This window comes from Poecilia mexicana, unplaced genomic scaffold (assembly GCF_051168715.1).
Source record: "Poecilia mexicana isolate PSO_F unplaced genomic scaffold, ASM5116871v1 scaffold_3, whole genome shotgun sequence".
Taxonomy (NCBI): Eukaryota; Metazoa; Chordata; class Actinopteri; order Cyprinodontiformes; family Poeciliidae; genus Poecilia; species Poecilia mexicana.
The window spans coordinates 932,469-954,090 of NW_028263372.1; the positions used below are offsets into that span (position 1 = coordinate 932,469).

Below are 21,622 nucleotides of genomic sequence, written 5' to 3' on the forward strand. Positions count from 1 at the left end.
GCCTTGATTTTTTTCATGCATGTTTGAGAAATTTTATAATCTCCATGGCAACCATTCAGTTGTGTAAAATGCCTGGGTGGACTGAGTGTGGCCTTTAAGACGCAGCTCGTTCTCAGAGTTGCAGTTTCCAGGCTTCATCCTCACAGAAAACACCTGAAGGAACTGAGCTTTGTATGTGCTACTTCTCAGTTCAATGCTGATTAAAACGTTGTTAAAGGCGTAATAGAGGAGTTGTGTTGTGATGATTTCCTGAAGGTGGAGTTTCAGAAATAGCAGTTAAGTTTTAGAGGACCAATTTCAAGGCATTAAATTACAAAGTCAAATTTCTTAAGTCATAGCACTGTTACAACAACTGAAGGTAACTGTAGTTATTGGATTGTACTAAAATGACACAATAAATGCCTGGAAAACACATAACACTGCCCCTTTAAATAATCATTAGCCAGCCTCAGGTTACTGATGATTATTCCAGCATCAAGTATGCTGAGTTTTAACTTAGACCAGTTTAGCACATTTATTTTTCACATCCACTGCAGGTTTAAAGTGAGCAGTGATTGGAGAGGAGGCAGCACCGGGGCTGCTCCATGGCTGGAGGCGGGTCCAGTCTGCTTACTAAACCGTTTTCCTCAGCGCAGGAAAACTTATCCCGTTGGATGGTTACGGTGAGCGGTTAAACACGTACCGGACAATAAAAACCTATCAGTCCCGTTTTGTGAGTTGTTATCATGCGCTACAGCCATGTCCCCCCTCTGCTCCTCTGTCTGCTCTGCATCGGACTGACGGGTAAGTTCTGACCCGTATTTTTTTATTTTTTATTTTGTGTGTGTGTGCGTGTGTGTGTAGGTGTGTGTGTGCGTGTGTGTGTGTGTACGTGTGTGCGTGAAAAAGTCAATCTGCTATAAAACAAAGTGATTCTCTTTCGGTTGTCCCGTTTGACCAAACGCGGGTCTGATCAGCAGTCTAACAAAAAGCTGCAGTTTACAGAAGTCTGGAGACATCGGGCTGCAGATTTTTCGTTTCGTTTCGTTTCGTTTCTTTTCTTTCTTTCTTTTTTTTTTTTTGCGAAGCACCGGTTTTTGTTTGAGAACACACAGCTCTCTACCGTCGGCCCGGATCGCTTTGGTTTGTGTGGCTGAACAAAACGCTCTTATTCGTTGTTCGGACCTTTCAGCCACACACCGGTGTGTGTGCCTGTGTGTGTTTAGGTTGTACAAGTTTCTGAAGAAGCCCCGGCCTGTGGGATCCGAGCTAGCCTTTTCTCCCCCCCCCCCTCCCTGTCAGGCAGGGACGTCGATAGGCTTGAAGACTCCGGGGGCTCTGTCCCCTAGACTGTAGCATGAAGAGACAAAACTTTTTTTTTTTTTTTGCTATGCAGCACAACATTGTCTCCTTTACAAAAAACATAAAAAAGTTGGATGATTTCTTTTTTAATTTGCTCAATAAATTAAGCACATTTTGTAAATAAAACAAAAAAGTCAGATATTTGTGTAAAAGCAAACCATTGTACACAACCTGTCGAAAGTTTGGACATAACTTTCCATTGAATGCATTTAATGTCTACTTACAGAATGCCTATCTGAGATAAACCAAAGCTGGGCATTCTGAGGCAAAGCTACCAAATCATCTTAGATTCATTTCACCTCTTCACATTTCTGGAGATTCTGTGTCCCAGTGGGACAAAAATACTGTAAATATTGCTGTACTGCTGAGTATGAAAGATCACTGAATATAAAAAATATTATCAAGATTCTGTAAAAAATAATTGCCAGAAGAACTCCTGTACATATATTCTCACACAAGATGACAGTGTGTTTCCTGTCATGGAGTAAAATTAACAAAGGCAGACTGCAGAAAGATCGAATCAGACTTGTTTTTGTGCTGTATTCAGTCTTCTTTTCATTTGATGCAAACCCCTAAAAATAAGAAAAATGTCAGACTTTACAAAGGCATCTGACCCATCTACATGGGTCATGACTACTCATGACAGCTTTTGTTTTCCTGTGGAAGGTTCTTAAGGAGGAGCTTATTAAAACCAAAAGTCTGCAGAACCTTTTCACATTAAGCTAAATATTATTTTAGATAAACAGACTTTAACTTAACTGTTCAAAGTCAATCCGTTTTGAAGCAGGATAGATGAAACAGGCTGAACAGAGGATCCTTTCTCATGTCTTTGTTGCTTTCGTATTTTCACATTTTTTATTTGTTTATGGAAGTGTAGTGTTGCTTCAGTAGTGAATAGCTGCATATAATGCTTTTTTTGTGTACAACAGTAAAATAATTAAAATTCTTTTTCGTTGTTTCTCTTCCTGTCAGCTGTGTGCCGCTCTAACAGCTGCTCAGAGCGGAGCTGTTTTAGTGATCTAGATAGATAGATAGATAGATAGATAGATAGATAGATAGATAGATAGATTGATTGATTGATTGATTGATTGATTTTATTGCAGACTCAAAATCCAAATCACATTAAAAAGAAAAAAGAAAAACAATCAATAAAATAACAGAATAAAAAGATTAGCCTCACAGAGAAACAATGTTCAAATGGACTAAACTTACATAGTGTTTTCCAGTCATTTTCAAAGCACTTCACCCTAGAGTCACATTCACCCACTCAGTAGTTTTGGGCATATTAACATGTGAAAGGAGGAAGCTGGAATCAAACCTACAACCTTTGGATCACAAGATGACTACTCCACCCACAGAACCACAGTTAAGGTCCAAAATCTGTAGAAGCCTTTGCATTAATTACACAAAAGAAATTAACCACTTTAAAAGGAATTTGAGTTTACATGCAATTAATACATTAACTTTGACAGCACCACTATTTTTAAAGAAAGGATTTATTTATGTATATATTTTTAATTATTGAATTTATCACATATCACTGTTTGCTGCAAATGGCTGGAAGGTCATTTAAAACCTGATCTAAGGAGAACAGTTTAAAAACCAAAGTATGAGACAAGTGAGGGTGTGGAGGGTTACAGAAAAGAGAAAGAGAGAAGACTTTTATGTATTTAAATGCTAACTATGAATTTAATGTTACAGAATGCCTATCTGAGATAATCCTCAGCTGGGCATTCTGAGGCAAAGCTACCAGCTGGCCTATATGTAGCTGCAGTGTTTAACTGGACATTGTTTCTGCCCACAGCTCAAACTGATGTGGAAACAGCTGAGGTGATTCCCAGGCTGCTGTCCAGCCAGGAGACGTATCTGTCTGAGGATCCTGCCTACAGGCTGCGGCGCCATCATCAGTGGCCCTTGGATTTCTCGAGTAAAGAACATTCTGAGGCAGAGAACGTTATTGTGTCGCTGTCAGCTTTTGGAAGGAGTCTGTATCTTAATTTAACACGAGACCGCAAAATTCTTTCAAGAGATTTTGTAATAGAGGAGAGGCTCAGGAACCAAAGTGTAGTAGTCAGACATCTGTCCATGAAGCAGCTTTGTTTTTACTCTGGCTTTATCATCAACCATACAGACTCTCTGGCATCACTAAGCTCCTGTGGCGGTTTGGTAAATCTATCTTTTGTTTTCAGATAGCTGATAAGGTGTCATGATGTTCAAATTAATCAGTGAATTCCATCTTAAATCAGATGATGTGGTTACAGGCTAACCTGTAATACGTATATGTTTCTCTCTATATACATATAGTTAATCATCAAATTTTTCATATCTCTGTCAGATTTGGGTTTAAAGTAATCTTTTATTTTACCAACATGTTTCCTCTGACTGGATGAAATATTGACATGTGGAGCATTCCAGCTTAGTTTTACTATCTTTTAAGATTGTCTCATTTCATGAAATAAGCAAAGTCTAACTATGAATCTAAAACTCTGCGTTTGGAGAATTGTGGGATTAACTTGTCCTAAATCTAACCTAAAGTGAGCAGGGCCACACAGAGAACTCCTCAATGTCTTCATTTAACAACGATGGAGCCAAAATAGAAAAGCTGCTGTTTCCCGTAAATCTGGAGGAATCGGTCATATCTAGAATGTAATTGAGGATTTCCACTCTTAATTGGAAATCAGATCTTTGTTGGATTGGATGTCACTGCAGACATGTGTGGGTTTATGTGTAATCTCACACTCAAACAAACCAGAGACTGGATAGGCAAATTATTGAAAAACTCAGTGTTCATCAGCTGATTATATTTTTAAGAATATATTATTAAAAAGGTCAAATCAATCCAGAAATCTATCTCTGGTAATTTTGTGTTAGTCATTAACATTGTCATGGTGACCCCTGATGGCAAATGCAGACAGACTTTCTATCTATGAACATAGTAGATTATTTAAATGTACGAGCGAGGCTTTCTGCAACAATTTACTCCTGCTGAGATGGGAAAACAGTAATTTTTACAATATAATATTTATGGACATAATTTCTAGTTGCAGTCAATGTGTTGTGGAGAAGCGTTTTGGTTGAATCAGGATCACTTCTCTGCTACAGATTTTGTACAGGAACAAGAAGGAAGGGAAATTTGTCAGATGAAAGAAAGTTTTCATTCAAAGCGGACGGACAAGCCCAGTGATGTTCAAAGTCACTTTCAATGACATGGAGGTCCCACTAAAGATGTTTTAGCTTTGGTTTGTATTTTTTTATCCATTGGGAATGATCTTAAACTTTTAATCAGCTGATGAAAAGCCTGTTTGACTGTAAAGCCTAAATCCCCAGCCTGTTTTTTGCTCCTGTTTCATTTTTTTCCTTCATTTTGCATTTTGAAGCTCAACTTACAGCTTTGTTGAGACATAAATGCACAAAGTATGAATATGTGTCATTTTTTCCCTACCCATTTAATAAACTGTACAGTTAACCCTTGCTGGGTCGCTGAGAGGCCAGGTGGGGTACACCGTTAACAAGTGTTCACTCCATCAGGGCTTCACAGGACCAGACCAGCGTATTCTGACACCCAGGGGGAATTTAGAACAGCCACTTACACTAACATGCATATGTTGTGATGGTTGGAGGAAGCTGGAGTACCCAGAGGAGAACCTCACTGGGATCTGAATCCAGGACCTCCTTGCTGTGAGGCAAATGTGCTAACAACTACTCCACTTTCTTTGAAAAAAAAAAAAGTTCAAATATTGCTACATTAAAGGACAGAAACAAGAAGGTGCACCGACAGCTCCAGGGCTTTTTTCCTCAGAAGCATCTCCACATTGCAGACCTTTCATTTGATGCATGTTTCTGCACAGACTGGGCTAATTCAGATTGGGGAAGACAGCCTGTTCATCCAGCCTGTGGGTGAATATGATCCATCGCAGACTTTCTCTGGAATTAAGCACCAGCTGGTCCGACACCGGTGCTCACCGAAGAGCTCCCCTGGTCAATGTGCCGACCAGCCCATCCACTGTGGGACTGCAGGAGGTAAGAGACACCCAGACGCAGAAGGGGCTGACGTTCAGCCCAGGAGCCGGGTTCACACAGGCCTTTTATCTGACTTCACAGCCACCAACAATCAGTCAAAAATGTATCATATAAGCAGCTAATAAAAATCTAATCAAATATTAGGAATACAGACCTATTACATCAGGAAGGGACATTAATCATTTTTTAGATCAGCTGTATCCATGGAGAGCCAGAATCCCGCAACTTTTAGGTATGGCCTGGAAATAAATGGGGAAAACTGCCTCACTAGCATGCAGCCAGGCTTTACACAGAGCTCTGCTAATGAGTTCATACTGGAGCCAGATTTGTTGAAGCAGAGAGACGTTTAAAGGTCACCAACCCTCAGGACTGGAGTTTGAGTCCAACTGCTTTAGACTGTTTTCAGATGTCACAAATCAAAGGTTTGGACCACAAACCTTTGATTTTAAGAGGTTAATGAAAGGCGCCGTGCTAACCCAGTCCCACACACTGCACATTCACCTGGCACTATTTTACTGGGTCCTGCTCTACTCTCCTGCTTGTCCTTCTTCTCTCGTCGCTCCATTTTCATTTCTTTCTCCTCCTGTCTCTTTTTTACAGTTCCATGATGCCAGCTGATATGTCCCTGTCTGTTACTTAACAGCAACAATGATAATCTTTATAGCATTTTTACCAAAAGAAATATGTTGTAGTGTTAGAATACAAATAGAAATCAACTTTAGTACTCAGGAAGTGAATTGTTTTCATCTGTATTTTTCTTGAGTTGTTACAGAACTGTATATTGATGGAAAAAACAACAGGACAAGTATTTACACAGTCTGTATTTTCTTTTTAATTTTGAATAAACTCTCTCCTAACATGTTTTCTTTAAAAATGTCTACCTCCTGCCTTTCCAATGATTATTAACAAGAAGAACCCCAAATGGAGAGCTTTTTGGATTATGATATGCTTTATCCAATTTTCTACATACAGCATATCACCAAAAGTGGTGGCTAATACATCCAAATCATTATTTTTTTATACACCCACAAATGTATAAAATACAGACCTAAGGCATGCAAACTGTGTCCTCCAAACTTTCCATCTCATTGAATGGTGCGTTGACATGAGTCTATCTTGAGTCTACTTTTAGTGGTGAAATTTCATAACAACTAAAAGCTTCTCAGTCAACTGTTGGTCGTATCAACTCAACCACATAGTAGAAGTCCATATAAAATCACTCATGGGTTGAGTAGATGTGAGGTTAGAGGTTAATGACTTTTTACAGAATTAGTGGTTGCAGTCCTTAAAAACACACTGCAAAACGACAAAATCTTACCAAGTATTTTTAGTCTAATTTCTAGTGCGAATATCTCATTAACTTCAAATAAGACAAACTAAATTAAAATAACTTTTTCAGGAAGATGTAGAGGCTTGTTTTAAGTAAATAATTCCTTAATATTCATGAAAAAGTACTAGTTACATTGACAAATAAATTAACTTGTAACATGGGAAAAATGTCTTGTTATAAGTGAAATAATCTGCCAATGGAACAAGTACATTTTCATGACTATTAACAAATGGTTTACTTAAAACAAGCCTCTATATCTTACTAAAAAGTTATGTGTACATTAGTTGGTCTTATTTGAAGTTTACTAAGATATTTGCATTAGAAATTAGACCAAAAATACTTGGTAAGATTTTGTGTTTTTGCTGTGGCTTACATACCATTGTAGAGAGCCTTATGAAGCTGGTTGCCATGGTTTCCATCTGCATCCAAGCCTTACATCACCAAGTTCAATACAAAGCATCGGTGTGGCTTTACAATGCCAAGCATCATGGCATGTCCCACAAGACGGGACGTTTGATCGCTGGGATCAAATGTTCCAGCGACTAAACGCCGCTTGAACATTTGATCTGGATTAGGGAGTCAAGCTTCTCCATCAAGTTTTCCAATGGACAGGTCTGGATTTTCCAAGAGAAGGCAGCTGCCTGAATGTGTTTTGCTAAATGTGACTTTTGGTCCAGGGGGAATCATGGTGTCAGGCTGACTTCATGAGTGGGGCTCAGCTTCTTACTTCCAGTGAAAGAAACTCTAGATTCTTCAGCATACTCAAACATTTTCAACAATGTTATGCCCCCCACATAGTGAGCAACGCTTGTAGAATGATGTCTGATGTTCCACATGACTGTAAACCATTCCATAAATAAAGTCCATAGAGATGTGAATGGCCATGAATCAGCACGGTATCATCTGCATCTGAAGAAATCTCAACATGATTGCAAACTAAAAGTTTGTCATTGATTGAAAACATATCCCAGACTCAGTGCTTCGGATGTTTTGGTGAGCAGTTTTTGTCTCAGATATTGTGTATAAGTTTTGTATTTCTCCCTGCTTGTTGCAGGGCAGAAAAAGAAGAAGAAATTGAAACTGGGTGAAGAAGATCGCACCAAGAGGAACACCATGAACTTACACAAAACATACACTTTGGAGACCGTGGTAGTGGCAGACTTCAACATGGTGCAGTACCACGGTGCTGAAGTGGCACAAAGATTCCTGCTTACCGTCATGAATATGGTGAGAATTCCAGGAAGGACTTTGAGTCAAATCAGAATATTTAACGGAAAGTCACGACATTTTAGTCGAAAGATTGATCCAATACATATTTAAGCTCAGGTTAGACAGAAAACACAATGATTTTTATTATAAACTGAGAAAAGTAGTTTATCCTCCTACTAGAAAGTCAGCTTTCCTGATGATGGAAATTACATCAAATAATGTTCAAACATGTTCGGCCTTACAGCACAGCTGCTAAAGAAGTAAAACATTCAGCTTTCTCCCTCACTGTTATCAGGTTAACAGCATGTTCCAACACAAGAGTCTGGGAGTTAAGGTCAACATAAAAGTCAATAAACTGGTTTTGCTTCACACCAGACCGGTAAGTTTTGCTTCCATCTCCTTTTACAACTTTAACATCCTTAGTACTTTGATGTGTGATCATGGTTATGGATATTTGTAGAAAAACACTACAAGGGGGTAAGTGCTAATAATAATTTTAGCTTCTAATGTTATTGCTTCCAGTTTTCTGTTTTTCTTTGAAGCTATACTATGACTGAAGCTATGTATATGTCAGGAATAAATAAGATTGTTATTTATTGTTATGTATATTTTAATTTATATCTGTTTTTGTTATTTATATTTCTTGTACCTGTTATGTCATCAGGAAAAACTAAAGATAAGCCACCATGGACAGAGGTCTCTGGAGAGCTTTTGTCAGTGGCAACATCAGGAGTTCTCAGTCCCTCGGTACCTCGGTACCAACCACATTACAGGTGGACGGTACGACGTCCCTCCAGTGGACACGGCTGTTCTGGTCACCAGGTATGCAGTCTACACCCATTCCAAAAGATAGATCATTAGAAGTCTCCTATCTGTTGTATTAAGTCTTGATGCAGCAGCCAGAAACAGAGACAGACACCAACAGATGGCAATGTTTCCATTTGTTCAACACATCTGGTAGATTCTAACAAAATGAAGATCAAACCTCCAGATGGTTTGAACTTACCAGCTGTTGTTTTTCAGTCAGTGATATTTTAAAAGGGATGAGTTTGAACTCTAGTTCTTATGCAATAAGATTCTAGTTCTTTGATTGTAATAATAGTAATAAAAAATCTACATGTGGGGGAGAAGAGTGGTAGCTCCTTTTCAGCCAGCTGACTGCCAGTGCTCAGCAACATGGTGGAGGTGCTCCTCCACCATGTTGCTGAGCACTGGCAGTCAGCTGGACCACAGGAAACTTGTTTAAATGATCAAGCTCTAGGAATCATGTGAAATGTCTGTAGTATTGAAACTGCAGCTTTTCAAGAACTTGCTGTTGTTCTTGATTCTAGTAATGGCCGATGGCTGCAACTAGTGTTGATACAGGGAGTATGAAAAATAGTGATGGGACTTTAACAAGTGAATTTTAATTTGATAATCAACAAAAACAGTAACACTAAATTAATCATAGTCCAATTTACAAATGTTCTCTCAGTTTGTGGCAAAAAATGCATTTTTTTTCCACTGTTTTTTTTTTTTTTTTTTTTTTTTTGCAACTGTGTGTTGAGCCAGCAACATGTGAGACACTGATTGAAAGATGTTAGATAAACTGATGGATGAAACTGGCTCTCTGTGCTGGTGACTTATAATAGGGCAAAAAGGTAATTTAGAGGAAAAGCGGGATGTCATTTTATCAATTTATTTTAAAAATGATTTTTTGCTTAATTAAAATTGTACAACAGCTCAGCTAAAAATATTCAGGCATTTTTAAGGTCATTTTGATTATCTTGTTCCTGAACCATTCTGCCTCTAGCAGAAGTTGAGTACTGAGATTTATAAACACTATTAGAATAAAGCAGTTTCCAAATGTACAGCTTTTCACAAATCCTTGTTTACTTTGTCTGAAATCTTAACTTGTTGTTTTTAATAACTCAGTGTTGTAATTTCTTTGCTTGGTCTCTCAGGACTGATTTCTGTGTTCATAAAGATGAACCCTGTGATACAGTCGGTGAGTATGTTTTACCTCCTCTTCTCTCAAGGTCAATTCTCATATGGGATTCTTAAAATAAAGAAAATTCCAACACCATTCCCAGTAAATAAAATGCACTGAAACAAAGTTATGTCTCTTTTTAGTAAGAACAATTTATAAGAGAAATATTAATCACATAGTCACTAAGTATTTTCAGGGTCTAAGCTAAAATTGAGCACAGAGATTACATAAAATGAAACACACGCAAAATATATTAATATTTTTTGTGTACATTTTTCTGAAAATTTTAAAAGGTACTTTCTTCTGTTTTTGTTATTTATATTTCTTGAATTTGTTGATATTGTACGAATCAATGTTAAATACTTACATGTCCATATATGGCAGAAAAATACTCAGACTCTCATAGGGCATCCTAACTGTTTCACAAAGTAAGGATAGCTTTCCAGAATGTGATTTAATCATTTGCATTCTATATACGATTGTTCATTTTGTTCCCATTTGTGATCCGCTCAATAAAAAGGTTTATAATAGATGACCCGACGTTATGACCCTGCAACATGTTGACTAAGATGTTTTCACACTTGATCTTTCCTTTGTGTTTCAGGTATGGCTTATCTGGGTGGTGCTTGTAGTGCAAAGAGGAAGTGTGTATTAGCAGAGGACAATGGACTTAATCTGGCCTTCACCATTGCTCATGAGCTCGGTCACAAGTAGGTGGTGCCCAGACTCATGTCATGCTTTTTGAATGAAAAGTCTTTTTGTTATTTGTTTGTAGCAATGCTGACAAAATGTGATACTGCTGCAGCGTAATAAAAAATTAACCTCAGGAGAAATGTATGAGCTCAGTATGTTGGAAGTAAAGACTAAAATATAAAATACCTTTTCAATATCTCTTTCTGAACACGACATGTTTTACAGAGTTTGTGATTATATCCCAAAGTTAAAATCAATGTGTGATAGTATGTAATCTGTGTGAAGTGCATTTCTGCATGGAGACATCAGAAGGAAAGGCCGGTCAGGGAGACAGCTTTCAGTTTAACATGAAGTTTCACACATTTTTTTCACGTGTTACAAGACAAATCATGATGTTTGTTAGCTATGTTCTACAACGTTTCAGTATATTACAAGCTCACCCAGTCAGTAAAAAAGTAAACCTCCTTCCAGGTTATTTTAAAAATAAACTGAAAGTAATGCATGAGTGGAGAAGCCACAAGATTTTCCACAGGGTCATTATTTAAGAAGAAAAACATCAAAATAGAAAAGCTGAGCCTGAGAGACACTGCCTCTGTGGGGTTTAGGAGAAAGTCAAAGTTAGGTTGTTATGTGGTTGAAATTAAATACATTTTCAACATACATAATGTTTCCTATTCAATCCCGAACAGACACAGAAGATTGTTTTCATTACAAAGCCCACATCTGTTCAAGTGATGCTGACACATTCTGAAGTGTCACAGTGAATAAATTCAATTAGAGGGAAATTAGAAAGAAGACTGCTGGGCTTTTAAGGAAAAGGCAAACTGGATAAAAACAGGAAAAGCGAAAAATGATGAAGAAATAAAACTGAATAACACTGGGGGTCATATGAAGGGTGAAAATTTAGTCTGATGTAAATAGACAGAAAGGTAAGTGGGGTAAGTGTATTAAAGCTCTATCTCATAAAAAGAGAATTTCAGATATTTGGGATTGTTCCTCTTTAACCACTTTGTGATGCATTGATGATTCCCCCTCAGCATGGGGATGAGCCATGATGACGACCATGCTAACTGCACCAGCCACTCCCACATCATGTCTGGTGAATGGGTGAAAGGCAGAAACCCAAACAACCTGTCATGGTCCTCCTGCAGCAGCAGCGACCTGCAGAACTTCCTCAGGTCAGAAAGTGTCTCTCACTAGTGATTGTTTCCTTCAGGACCTTACAAGCTAGTGCACAACTCACAACCATCACTCAAAATAAAACAAGGATAGATTTGCAAACATATATTTTGGACTATATTCCTCATATGAGTATTGCTTTCACTGAAACAGATCTGGAGCCAGCATGTGCTTACGCTACACAGACCCTAGTAGGCCCTACAGGATGCACCTGTCCTCCAAGCTTCCAGGGATGCACTACAGTGCAGACGAGCAATGCCAGATCCTGTTTGGAATCAATTCCACTTCCTGCCCTGACATGGAGGTACAACATGCAACTGATTCCTCCATCATTTGCAACTGTATGTCAGTTGACATTTAGCAATAAATGTCAACTGCTAATTGCTGCAGACTAGCGGCTGCAGCAATTAGCAAACACCTGGATGAACTGAGAGTCTGCTGAACGGTTGTAAACAGCATAATGACATGTTGAAGGCAGAGTGTTGGAAAGAGGAGCTTTTTAAAGAGACAGAGGTCCAATTTTAAGGCATCATACTCATCGTCTTTTAAATCATTTTTGATATATGCACCATTTTCATAACAACTGAAGGTAATATAGTTACTTCATTGTTTTACAAAAAACATATAATATTACCCCTTTTAAAAAATTACATTGAAAATGAAATAAAAATGAATCAGAAGCAATGTCTGCCAATTTGTGACTCCGCTGGCTCTAACACAACATCCCCGCTCTCTACTGTGTGTCTCTGATGGTTCTTCAGCATCTTATGTGTGCTGGCCTGTGGTGTTTAGTAAATGGAGATCCTTCATGTAAGACAAAACTCGATCCTCCTCTGGAAGGAACAGAGTGTGGAACAGACAAGGTAAGATCCTCAGAAATCCACCAAATGTTCCTCTCATCATTTCACAGAACCTTTTCTCAGAGGATGTGCAATGTTCTCACATTTCTGACTTCAACACAGTTGTGAAATATGAATGCTTCCTTGATAGTGGTGCAGAGGGGGACAATGTGTCAGTAAGGCTCCCATCCCCCAACATGTGGATGGAGACTGGAGTCCCTGGAGTCAGTGGAGCATGTGCAGTCGGACCTGTGGTACTGGGGTCCAGTTCAGGCAGAGGAAGTGTGACAACCCGCCGTATGTTTCTGTGTGCATATGTGTTTATTTTCTGCTATACATTATATTGCATTCACCAGCTGAAAAGAGACAAACAAGCTAAAACTTGGTATTATTCCCAGTATTAAAAACCCATACTGCAGGAGATTAAAAGGATGGAGACAGCAACCATCTCCATCCTGAGACTAACTATAATTAACTTTGACTCCTTCTGTCTCTAGGCCCGGTCCTGATGGACAGCACTGTCCAGAAGCCAGTGTGGAGCACAAGGCATGTCAAGGCCAGCCGTGCCCCAAAGGGGCCCCGAGTTTCAGAGACCTGCAGTGTCTTTCCTATGACCAACATGCCAGTAAAAGAAAGGGCAGAGTGCTGACTGCGTTCATTAATGATGGTGAGAAACAAACACAAAAACAAACCTCATCGTGGTTAGTGTGCACTGCAGGAAGGAAGGGTTTTTAGTTTAAGGCTTTTTCTGTCAGAAGTTTTAAAAATGTATGTAAATCTTTTTTTTATAAAGTCCTGATCTACTGAATTAAGCTTAATTAAACTTAGACCAAAAAAAAACAAAAAAAAAAAACAAGAATGTGTAGCATAACAGAGGCTGCCAGTTTTCATCTACTGCAGTTATCTTTTTATAGCTATTCATAGTAATGTAGTTTAACATTATTATTTGTATGTTCATCTTTCATTTCTCCTGCTAAAATTGAGCTGTGTGTGTCTGTGTGTGTGGATGAGCAGATAAGCCATGTATGTTGTTCTGCAGCCCGGTGGGTCATGATGTCCCAGTCCTGATGGCTGACAAAGTTATTGATGGCACTTCCTGTGGGCCTTATGAGTCAGATCTCTGTATTAAAGGGAGCTGTAAGGTACGCATCAACATGACAGCTCTAGTTTGTGCTGCTGATGAGGACATGGGTAAGGTATCCAACTTATTCTCATATCCCATGATGCTTTGCATGAATAATGTGCCACAATTTCAAACGGTTGGAGTAATTATCCAGTGTCATTGTAGGTGCATGTTCAACCCACACTACTTGAAGCCACAAGTTAAACTTTCTGTGATTATAAATGAGATCACAAACAGATTTTTAGCTAAATTACAAACCAGCTACATCAAAAATACAACAGTTAGGCACCAGAACCGTTCTACTGGAGATTTCACTATCTTCCCTGAAGTTGCACTCAGTCAGTCATAGCCACCTGAACCAGGAATAAATTGACTTTTAGTCCCAGTGTTCAGTGGAACGTTTAGATCTTGAACTAACAGATGTGACTAAAACTAAACCCAGTCAAGTAAGAGCCCAAAACATGTTGGGGGAGAGGAGGGCTTGGTACAGTTCAGGAAAAACAGAGATAAATTATGTAATTATGTCTTAAATTAACCCTACGTTATGGCAACTGTTAATTCCTTGCAAAGACTTTGTGAATACAGTTTAGCCACAAATACATTGTCTCTGGTTATTCACACATGAACTTGTAGAGACTCTAACTTCTCCTTTGTGACTGTTGGTTTTTTTTCCCTATGAACAGAAAATTGGTTGTGATGGCATCATTGGCTCCTCAGCAAAGGAAGATACATGTGGTGTTTGCAATGGACATGGGGACTCCTGTAAAATTGTGAAAGGAGACTTCAACTACACCAAGGGAATGGGTAGGTGTGTCAGTTTTAGTATCAGACCTCCATCATGCATTTAGAGCTGGGTCAACTTCACACAATACTTTCCATCTTTGACCTTTTTTTAATCTGAAAAGCCAGCTCTCATGTTGACAAATTACTTTTCACACACCTGACATCTATTTTGATACGGCTGAAAAATCATCTCATACTATCACGAAAACCTTTTAGCAAAAACATGTTTTTTTAATTGGTGTGTTTCCATGAAGCAAATTTATTTTCGTAATTTCAATTTGCACAATTTTATGGTAAATAGAAATGCAGCTGCTGACTTTGCAGCAGTCCCATATATTGAGCAGCATGTGGCAAAAGTGTAAATAGATGACTATTTTCTTCCTTTCTCAAAACTATCAAATCAATATTTGTGTTTAAACTACACAATAATTCACTTCAGTTAATTTATATTTCTTCTTTTGCTTGTTTGTTTCTGTGAGGCTACGTTGAGGCTGTGGTGATTCCTGCAGGAGCATGGAGGATCAAAGTCATGGAGGACAAACCTTTACATAGCTTTCTGGGTAATCATGTCTTGGATCACTCACCACAAATATATCTTGTAAATCTGTACTTAAACAGATAGGTAAAACATATTTTCCCTTGTCTTATGGATGGAACATATGACAAATACTGACTTCTTTGTGTGTAAATGTTAAATATCTGTTATTCAGAAAACTCAATCTGTAATTTTCCTATAGCTCTTAAGGACTCCAGCAAGAGATCCATCAACAGCGACTGGAAGATTGAGCTTCCGGGAGACTTTGAGCTGGCTGGGACCATGGTGCGATACGTTAGAAGAGGACTTTGGGAGAAGATTTCTGCCAAAGGGCCGACTAAAACTCCCTTACACCTAATGGTAAGGTGGGCCAGTGAGTGGGTGGGTTACACATGCCTAGAGACAAAATGTACTCTCAGTGTTTATAATTAGTCAAAGAAGATTTGTTGAAGCAATACCCTCTCACTAAATATGAAACTTAAGTTTAAAGGTGGGTAAGAGTGGGTTCTCCCTCCCTCAGTCAAAAAACTGATAGAGGGAGTCATGTAGGTGAGCTGAGCATTAGGTATGGGTATGTACAGTTGTTTTTCCTGTGTTGTCCTGTAATGGACAGGCGGTTACCCCCAACATCCCATAACTAAGCGGGTATAGATGATCAATGGATGTATCTAACTATTGATCAACAGCTGGCTGAAATAAATTGACAGGACATGAATCAGTACTATAATGATAAAAAATCATATCCATGAGTGAAATAGGCTCCAGGGTTAGCAGCAAAGGTTAGCAGCAAAGGACAATGTGAGGAGAATAAATGTCACTGGCCCATTAAGACTTGCTGAGCCTTCTTCAGTTCCTTTCGTTGTGATTGTAGGTCCTGCTCTTTCACGATCAGAGCTATGGGATCCACTATGAGTACACCATACCTGTGAACACGAGCCAGGAACGGAGCAGTGAGAAACAGACAGAACCAGAGTACCTCTATGTCTGGGCTCACAGTAGCTGGCAGAACTGTTCTGTTCAGTGTGGAGGAGGTAAGAGTTCAACATTATTCACAGAGCCATGCCAAGGTATTTAATCCCCTTCAGGTTCTTTCACAGTTGCAATACGCACGTTTTCTTTGGTGTTTTTTTCTTCTTTTTTTTTTTTTGCTCATGCAATTTAGCACTCCTTATTTGAATCCATATTCCATCAGGTCCTCAGTAAACTGTCTGAGCTGAGATAGATCAGTTAAATAATTGATTGAAAATGCTTCTCACTGAAATGTTGGCCTGTGTGATTATTATTGTTTTTTACTGCATTTTGTATATAACCTTTACAGAAATATGTTTTTTTTTTACATATATGTTAAAACTGTAAGCATGTTGTGACTGTATAATAATATGAGACAGATAGTCAGTGAAAAGCTCGAGCTCCTCCTCCTCCCTGAGCTACTATTGATGTCTGAAGAAATGCTGACCAAAAACAACCAATCAGAGCCAGGGGGCTGGGCTTAGAGCTGTCAGGCAATGCTGCTCACTGTGCCAATGGAGGAGAAACAACTTCTCCTTTTGCTTGTGTGTTTCTGTCAGGCTATGTTGAGCCTTCACTTGATGTGAAGTTACATCATAGACTCAGTTATTCAAAATGAGAAGTGAAAGAATAAAAGCTGAGATATTCTCCACAGGTGATTGGGGGCCCTGCTCCGTCTCCTGTGGTAACGGTCTCCAGCAGAGACCAGTGGTGCCCAAAGTTATCCACTGTCTTAAGTGGCTATGCTGACTAGCTTTAGCATTTCTGGCAGGCAATGTTGTGGTGAACCAACTATAGAGTAGCAGACAACAAGGGGCAGATGGTGAACACGAGAGTGATTGACAGCGCTAAGACCTGCATCCTGACTCCGATTGGTTGTACTGGGAACACTGAGAGAAGACAGAGGAACTCATTTTTTTCCCCCATAAATTATCTGTCTGTCACGACATAATGATAATTTTAACAAATATGTGAAAAGCATTTTTTATAAAAGTTACACACCTCAACTTTAATGCTCCCATGTGTTTGCAGTGACTGCATCCAAAGCAGAGTTCAAACAACGAGTTGGAACCAAACTGCTTGTTCTTATCTGCTCTCCCAGTTTTCCTTGCTCTGTCTCGCTCTTTCAGTTTTCTTTTTTCTCACATATACTCACTTCATCGTTATACAGTGAAGATCCTGAATAACATTATCCTTTGTCTAGCTTGAAGTGAGGCTTGGACACATCTACAGATTTGTTAATGTCTCTTTGCTTAAGTGGGGGGTTTGTCTGGGTCTGGTTATCATCTTCAGACCTGACATCAGGAATCAGATGCTGTGCTGAGTGGGGATATTATTGTTATCCATATTCATTTGTTTTTGTTTTTATTAATAAGTCAAATAGTCTAAAGTTGTTTTCAGTATTCCATTTTGTTCGTCATAATTTGTTAGTGATTCAATCCTATACTCAGTATTCATTTTTTGGGCCAGACAAACCTTCCCTGGTACTTTGTAGACTGCAGAACCAGTGGAGAACTGACCCATGGTTGTGTTTCATGCAGGTGAGAGGAGCACAGCGGTCTCCTGTATGAGGACAGTCAACAACAGCATGGAGGTTGTCAGTGATAACTACTGTCGCCCTGAGACCCGGCCCCAGGCCAAGGTGCAGCGCTGCAACACTCTGCCATGCCAGTACAGGTCAGCGTCCCAAACACACACACACACACACACGCACGCGCGCACGCACACACACACACACACACACACACACACACGCACACACACACACACACACACACACACACACACATCAAGACATCTTAGACCACTGGTTTAACCAACTGCATCCAATAATGGCTCATTAGGTGACCTAAGAAGAACACTGACATGCTGAGGAGGTTGTTACTACAGGAAGAGAACTAAAACATGCAGGATGCCGGCCCTCCAGGACCCATTTTGGGCACCACTGGACTAGACAGCTTTAAACATTTGCAGCCAGACATTTACAGTAGAGATATTTCCATTCTGAAGTGATTCTGTTTTCTATCAATGTTTGACATTTGATGCAATTATTATAATTAATCATTTATTATTAATGATATTATTAGAAGTCAGTGGTTGATTCAAACAGCAGGGTTTCCATAGAAACTTTTAATCTACCTGTAATAATAATCTGCGCTTGATGATAAATAGGATTAATTGAATGTATGTGTGAATGAATTGAATTTTTTTAAGTGCCTTGAGTTGAGACAGTGTTTGTTGTAAAGTGGTGCTATAGAAGTAAATTGAATTGAATTCAGTTTTTCTGCTTCTCTAATCTGGAGCAAACTTCTAGAAAACAATGAGTTTCTTTAAACCAAAGATAAAAACCAGTTAGATTAGAGTTGCCTTGTTCAGTCAGTAATAACAGGAACATCATTCAGTTTTAAACTGAGCCTGTTAGTCACTGACGTTTTCCCGCATTGACAAGATTACTGAGATTGCATAGAAAACTTGATGTGAAGTTACATCATATGTGTCATAGACTCAGTTACTCAAAATGTGAAGTGAAAGAATAAAAGCTGAGATATTCTCCACAGGTGGGTGGCAGGTGAGTGGGGGCCCTGCTCCATCTCCTGTGGTAACGGTCTCCAGCAGAGACAGGTGTCTTGTGTTTATCCCTCACTAAATGGCTCACTCATCCACGCCAAGGACAGGGACTGCCACGGGGGCAAACCTGTGGGGCAACAGAACTGTGAGGGCAACTTCTGCCTTCCGGCATGGGAGGCCTCAGACTGGTCACAGGTAGTCCAACACTCTATGGGGGGAGAGGAGGAACTCTTTGGTGCTACTTAGTGCAGAATTTACACTAGATTGTTACAGTAGGTTTAATGAGCTAAGTTCATTATTTGTTAAAAATACTAAATAATCTATGTTTAAACAGTTCACAGCTGTCTAGGGTGGATTTGGAAGGTCTGAGCAGACGTGAACCTTCTATTGGTGTAAGGTCTCTATGTCTCTGAGTAGAAACGCCTCCTGAAGGCTGAATGCTGGTCGAGTGTCACAGAGTTTATTATATTACAGTTGGAACTTTATGTATATAAAAATGTTGTATGTCCTTTATGCTTTGATAATATTTTCCTTACCATTTCCAGTGTTCATCAGCCTGCGGTCGGGGTGTTCGCACGCGGACAGTGCGGTGTAGAAGCCCAGATGGAGAATGTGAGCCCGATTCCAAGCTCAGTCAACAAGAACCCTGTGAGGAAGACGTAGAATGCTTTGAATGGAGGTTTGGAGACTGGTCCAAGGTATGAATGTCAGTCAACATATTTAGTGTATGGTTAAAGAGAATGCTGGCAACTTAAAAACAATCTTTATTCCTCGCTTTGCCTTAGATTTTCTTAAGCAGATTTTCCAAGTTAAATGTCTGAACTTGCATCACTATTACACTGAACCACTTTGTTTTTATGGCTGTTAGATACTTATCTATCCATGGTGCAGTAAACATTTAAACATGGCGTGGTCATCCAGCTGCTCACAGGTGTGGAGTTCACCTGTTCAGTTCTAGTCATGATAGAAAAGTCCAGCCATCGTAGCATTCAGGAAGGAGTAGAAGTCTGTGTCCCAGAGATGAAACTGCTTTAGTGTGGAACTCATAACTGACCCCAGAACAGAAGCCAAAGACCTTGTGAAGATGCTGCTGAAGCCAGTGAGACAGAAACATTATCCACAGAGAAACGTGTTCTGTAGCAACATGGGCTGAAAGGCCACAGAGAGCAGGAGGCCATTACTGCAAATGAAGCACAAGAAAGACAGATTGCAGTTTGCAAATGTCCACAGAGACCTTCATATTTGGAGACATGTCTAGTTGTTTGATAGAACTAAAGTGGAACTGAGAAAAAAACAGGAACGCAAGTAAACCTGAGAACAACATCTGACCTGAACGGTACGGGGGTGGCTGCATCATGCTATGGGGCATCGTGTTATATTGCTGTTGCATTTCATAAAACAGATGCATCATGAGAAACGAACATTATGTAGAAATGTTGACGCAACACCTAATTTTATTTTGTTCTGTGTAAGCTTCGCTTTTCAACAACAGTTAAGCATAAAATGAATGTAACATAATGGATGACTCTCTGGCCATTTCAGTGCTCATCCACATGCGGAAAGGGTCTACAGTCACGAGTGGTCCAGTGCATGCATAAAGACACAGGTCGTCATGGCGACAACTGCCCACTAATGCTGAGACCACCAATTTACCGATCCTGTTACCGTGAATCCTGCTTTAACAGAGGTGATGTAAACTCTGCTTCTGTTATGTTATGTTATGTTCTGTTATGTTATTCAATTCCTTCAGTTAGTTCAGTTTGGAGTACAGATTTGTTGCTGTAGCAACAAGTTTGCTAATTTTGTTGTATTTTTACAGCAAAACCAGCCGATGCCTGAAGATTAACCCTCATGCTGATAGGATAGCTCCTCTGCTCTGAAGCCCCCCGGCTGACTGGTGGACAAGGGAGAATACATCACCTCCACAGCAGCTGGTTAAATGGATATTTTCAAGTCAAGTTGGGTTCTTTCAGTTGTGGAGCGAAGAGGATCTGTGCCAGACGTTAATCCTTCCCACTTCATCAGGAAAGAAGCTTTTCTTTAAGATGAATTGCACATTATATTTGATCATATATTTGATACTTTTTTTTAATTATAGGTTAATGTCTGTGTTTCCAACATTAAATTACAATGTAAAGCACAGACCCTACATTGTTATGGACAAAGAAATCTTGGAATTTAAGAAATTTGGAAATCAAAACTTTAGAAAGAGTAACTTTTGGTGCTTTTGCTCCAAGCTGCATTTATGTTTAATTTAAACAATAACAGAAATACTTGATCCTCCTGACCACGAGGTCCTGATTGATTTTATGTACTGTGTTTAATGCACGGGGTTGTGTGGTAGTTTTGGGTCTAAATACTGGTGCTATAAAAATATGAGACGGAACTAAAACCCAAACTTTGTCGTAAAGATTATATGAAATGATGTTGTGATAGTGAAGATGTTTCTTTGCTAATGCTGCTGTAACTCTGTATACCTGTATTACAAACACTTCAAGTAAATTACTTAATGCATATAGTTTAAGCTTAAGTAATGTTTAGCATAATCAAATACATTTTCCTTTGTTTTTAAATTGCTTGTTCTGTCCAACAGAACATCAGACTGTCTCATGCTCTGATTGGAGCATGAAAACATGCTTTCATCATGATTGTGAATCTCAGTAAAGCTGCATGTCAATGTGTATGAAAAAATGAAAAGTATTTTGAAATCCCTTTTCAGTTTTTTTTTTTACTAATAGTTTCCAGCTAACAACTATTTGCTGCCTGTAATCTTGTCTTTCTTCTTTTTCAATTTTTTTTTCATGTATTGGTCTATATTTGTGTAACCAAAACCTAATTATATTTTTCAGTCCTATAAAAGAAAACTTTTACAATTTTATTACATTTTCTTTTTTTACAAAAATAGTGAGAATATTTATGACCGCTCCATAAAATGAACATCAACCACAGCTGATATTTCTAGATGTATACTCCATCTCAGGCTGCACAGTGGTGCCGTTGGTAGCACTGTTGCCTTGCAGCACGA

The 21,622-nt window shown here is 39.0% G+C and overlaps 1 protein-coding gene across 1 annotated transcript; it reads left to right on the forward strand.

Annotated features, from left to right (window-relative positions):
• The first annotated feature begins 570 nt into the window (after nt 1-570).
• On the forward strand, nt 571-21,475 carry LOC106925755 (ADAM metallopeptidase with thrombospondin type 1 motif, 17). The gene is made up of 23 exons (XM_015000229.2): nt 571-783; nt 3,146-3,507; nt 5,190-5,361; nt 7,746-7,918; nt 8,196-8,279; nt 8,565-8,722; nt 9,844-9,887; nt 10,474-10,579; nt 11,600-11,740; nt 11,895-12,045; nt 12,503-12,604; nt 12,732-12,877; nt 13,078-13,247; nt 13,595-13,722; nt 14,387-14,507; nt 14,966-15,046; nt 15,224-15,381; nt 15,893-16,052; nt 17,571-17,706; nt 18,588-18,792; nt 19,143-19,295; nt 20,140-20,284; nt 20,417-21,475. The coding sequence occupies exons 1-23, from the start codon at nt 726-728 to the stop codon at nt 20,434-20,436; spliced, it is 3,174 nt and encodes a 1,057-aa protein (XP_014855715.2). The 5' UTR covers nt 571-725; the 3' UTR covers nt 20,437-21,475.
• The last annotated feature ends 147 nt before the right edge of the window (nt 21,476-21,622 follow it).

Excerpts from the sequence above, each read along its gene's own strand:
- LOC106925755 (XM_015000229.2), top strand. The coding sequence starts at position 726 with ATGCGCTACAGCCATGTCCCCCCTCTGCTCCTCTGTCTGCTCTGCATC. Across the intron at positions 17,707-18,587 it reads ACTCTGCCATGCCAGTACAG|GTGGGTGGCAGGTGAGTGGG; the intron begins GTCAGCGTCCCA and ends TATTCTCCACAG. Across the intron at positions 19,296-20,139 it reads GGTTTGGAGACTGGTCCAAG|TGCTCATCCACATGCGGAAA; the intron begins GTATGAATGTCA and ends TGGCCATTTCAG.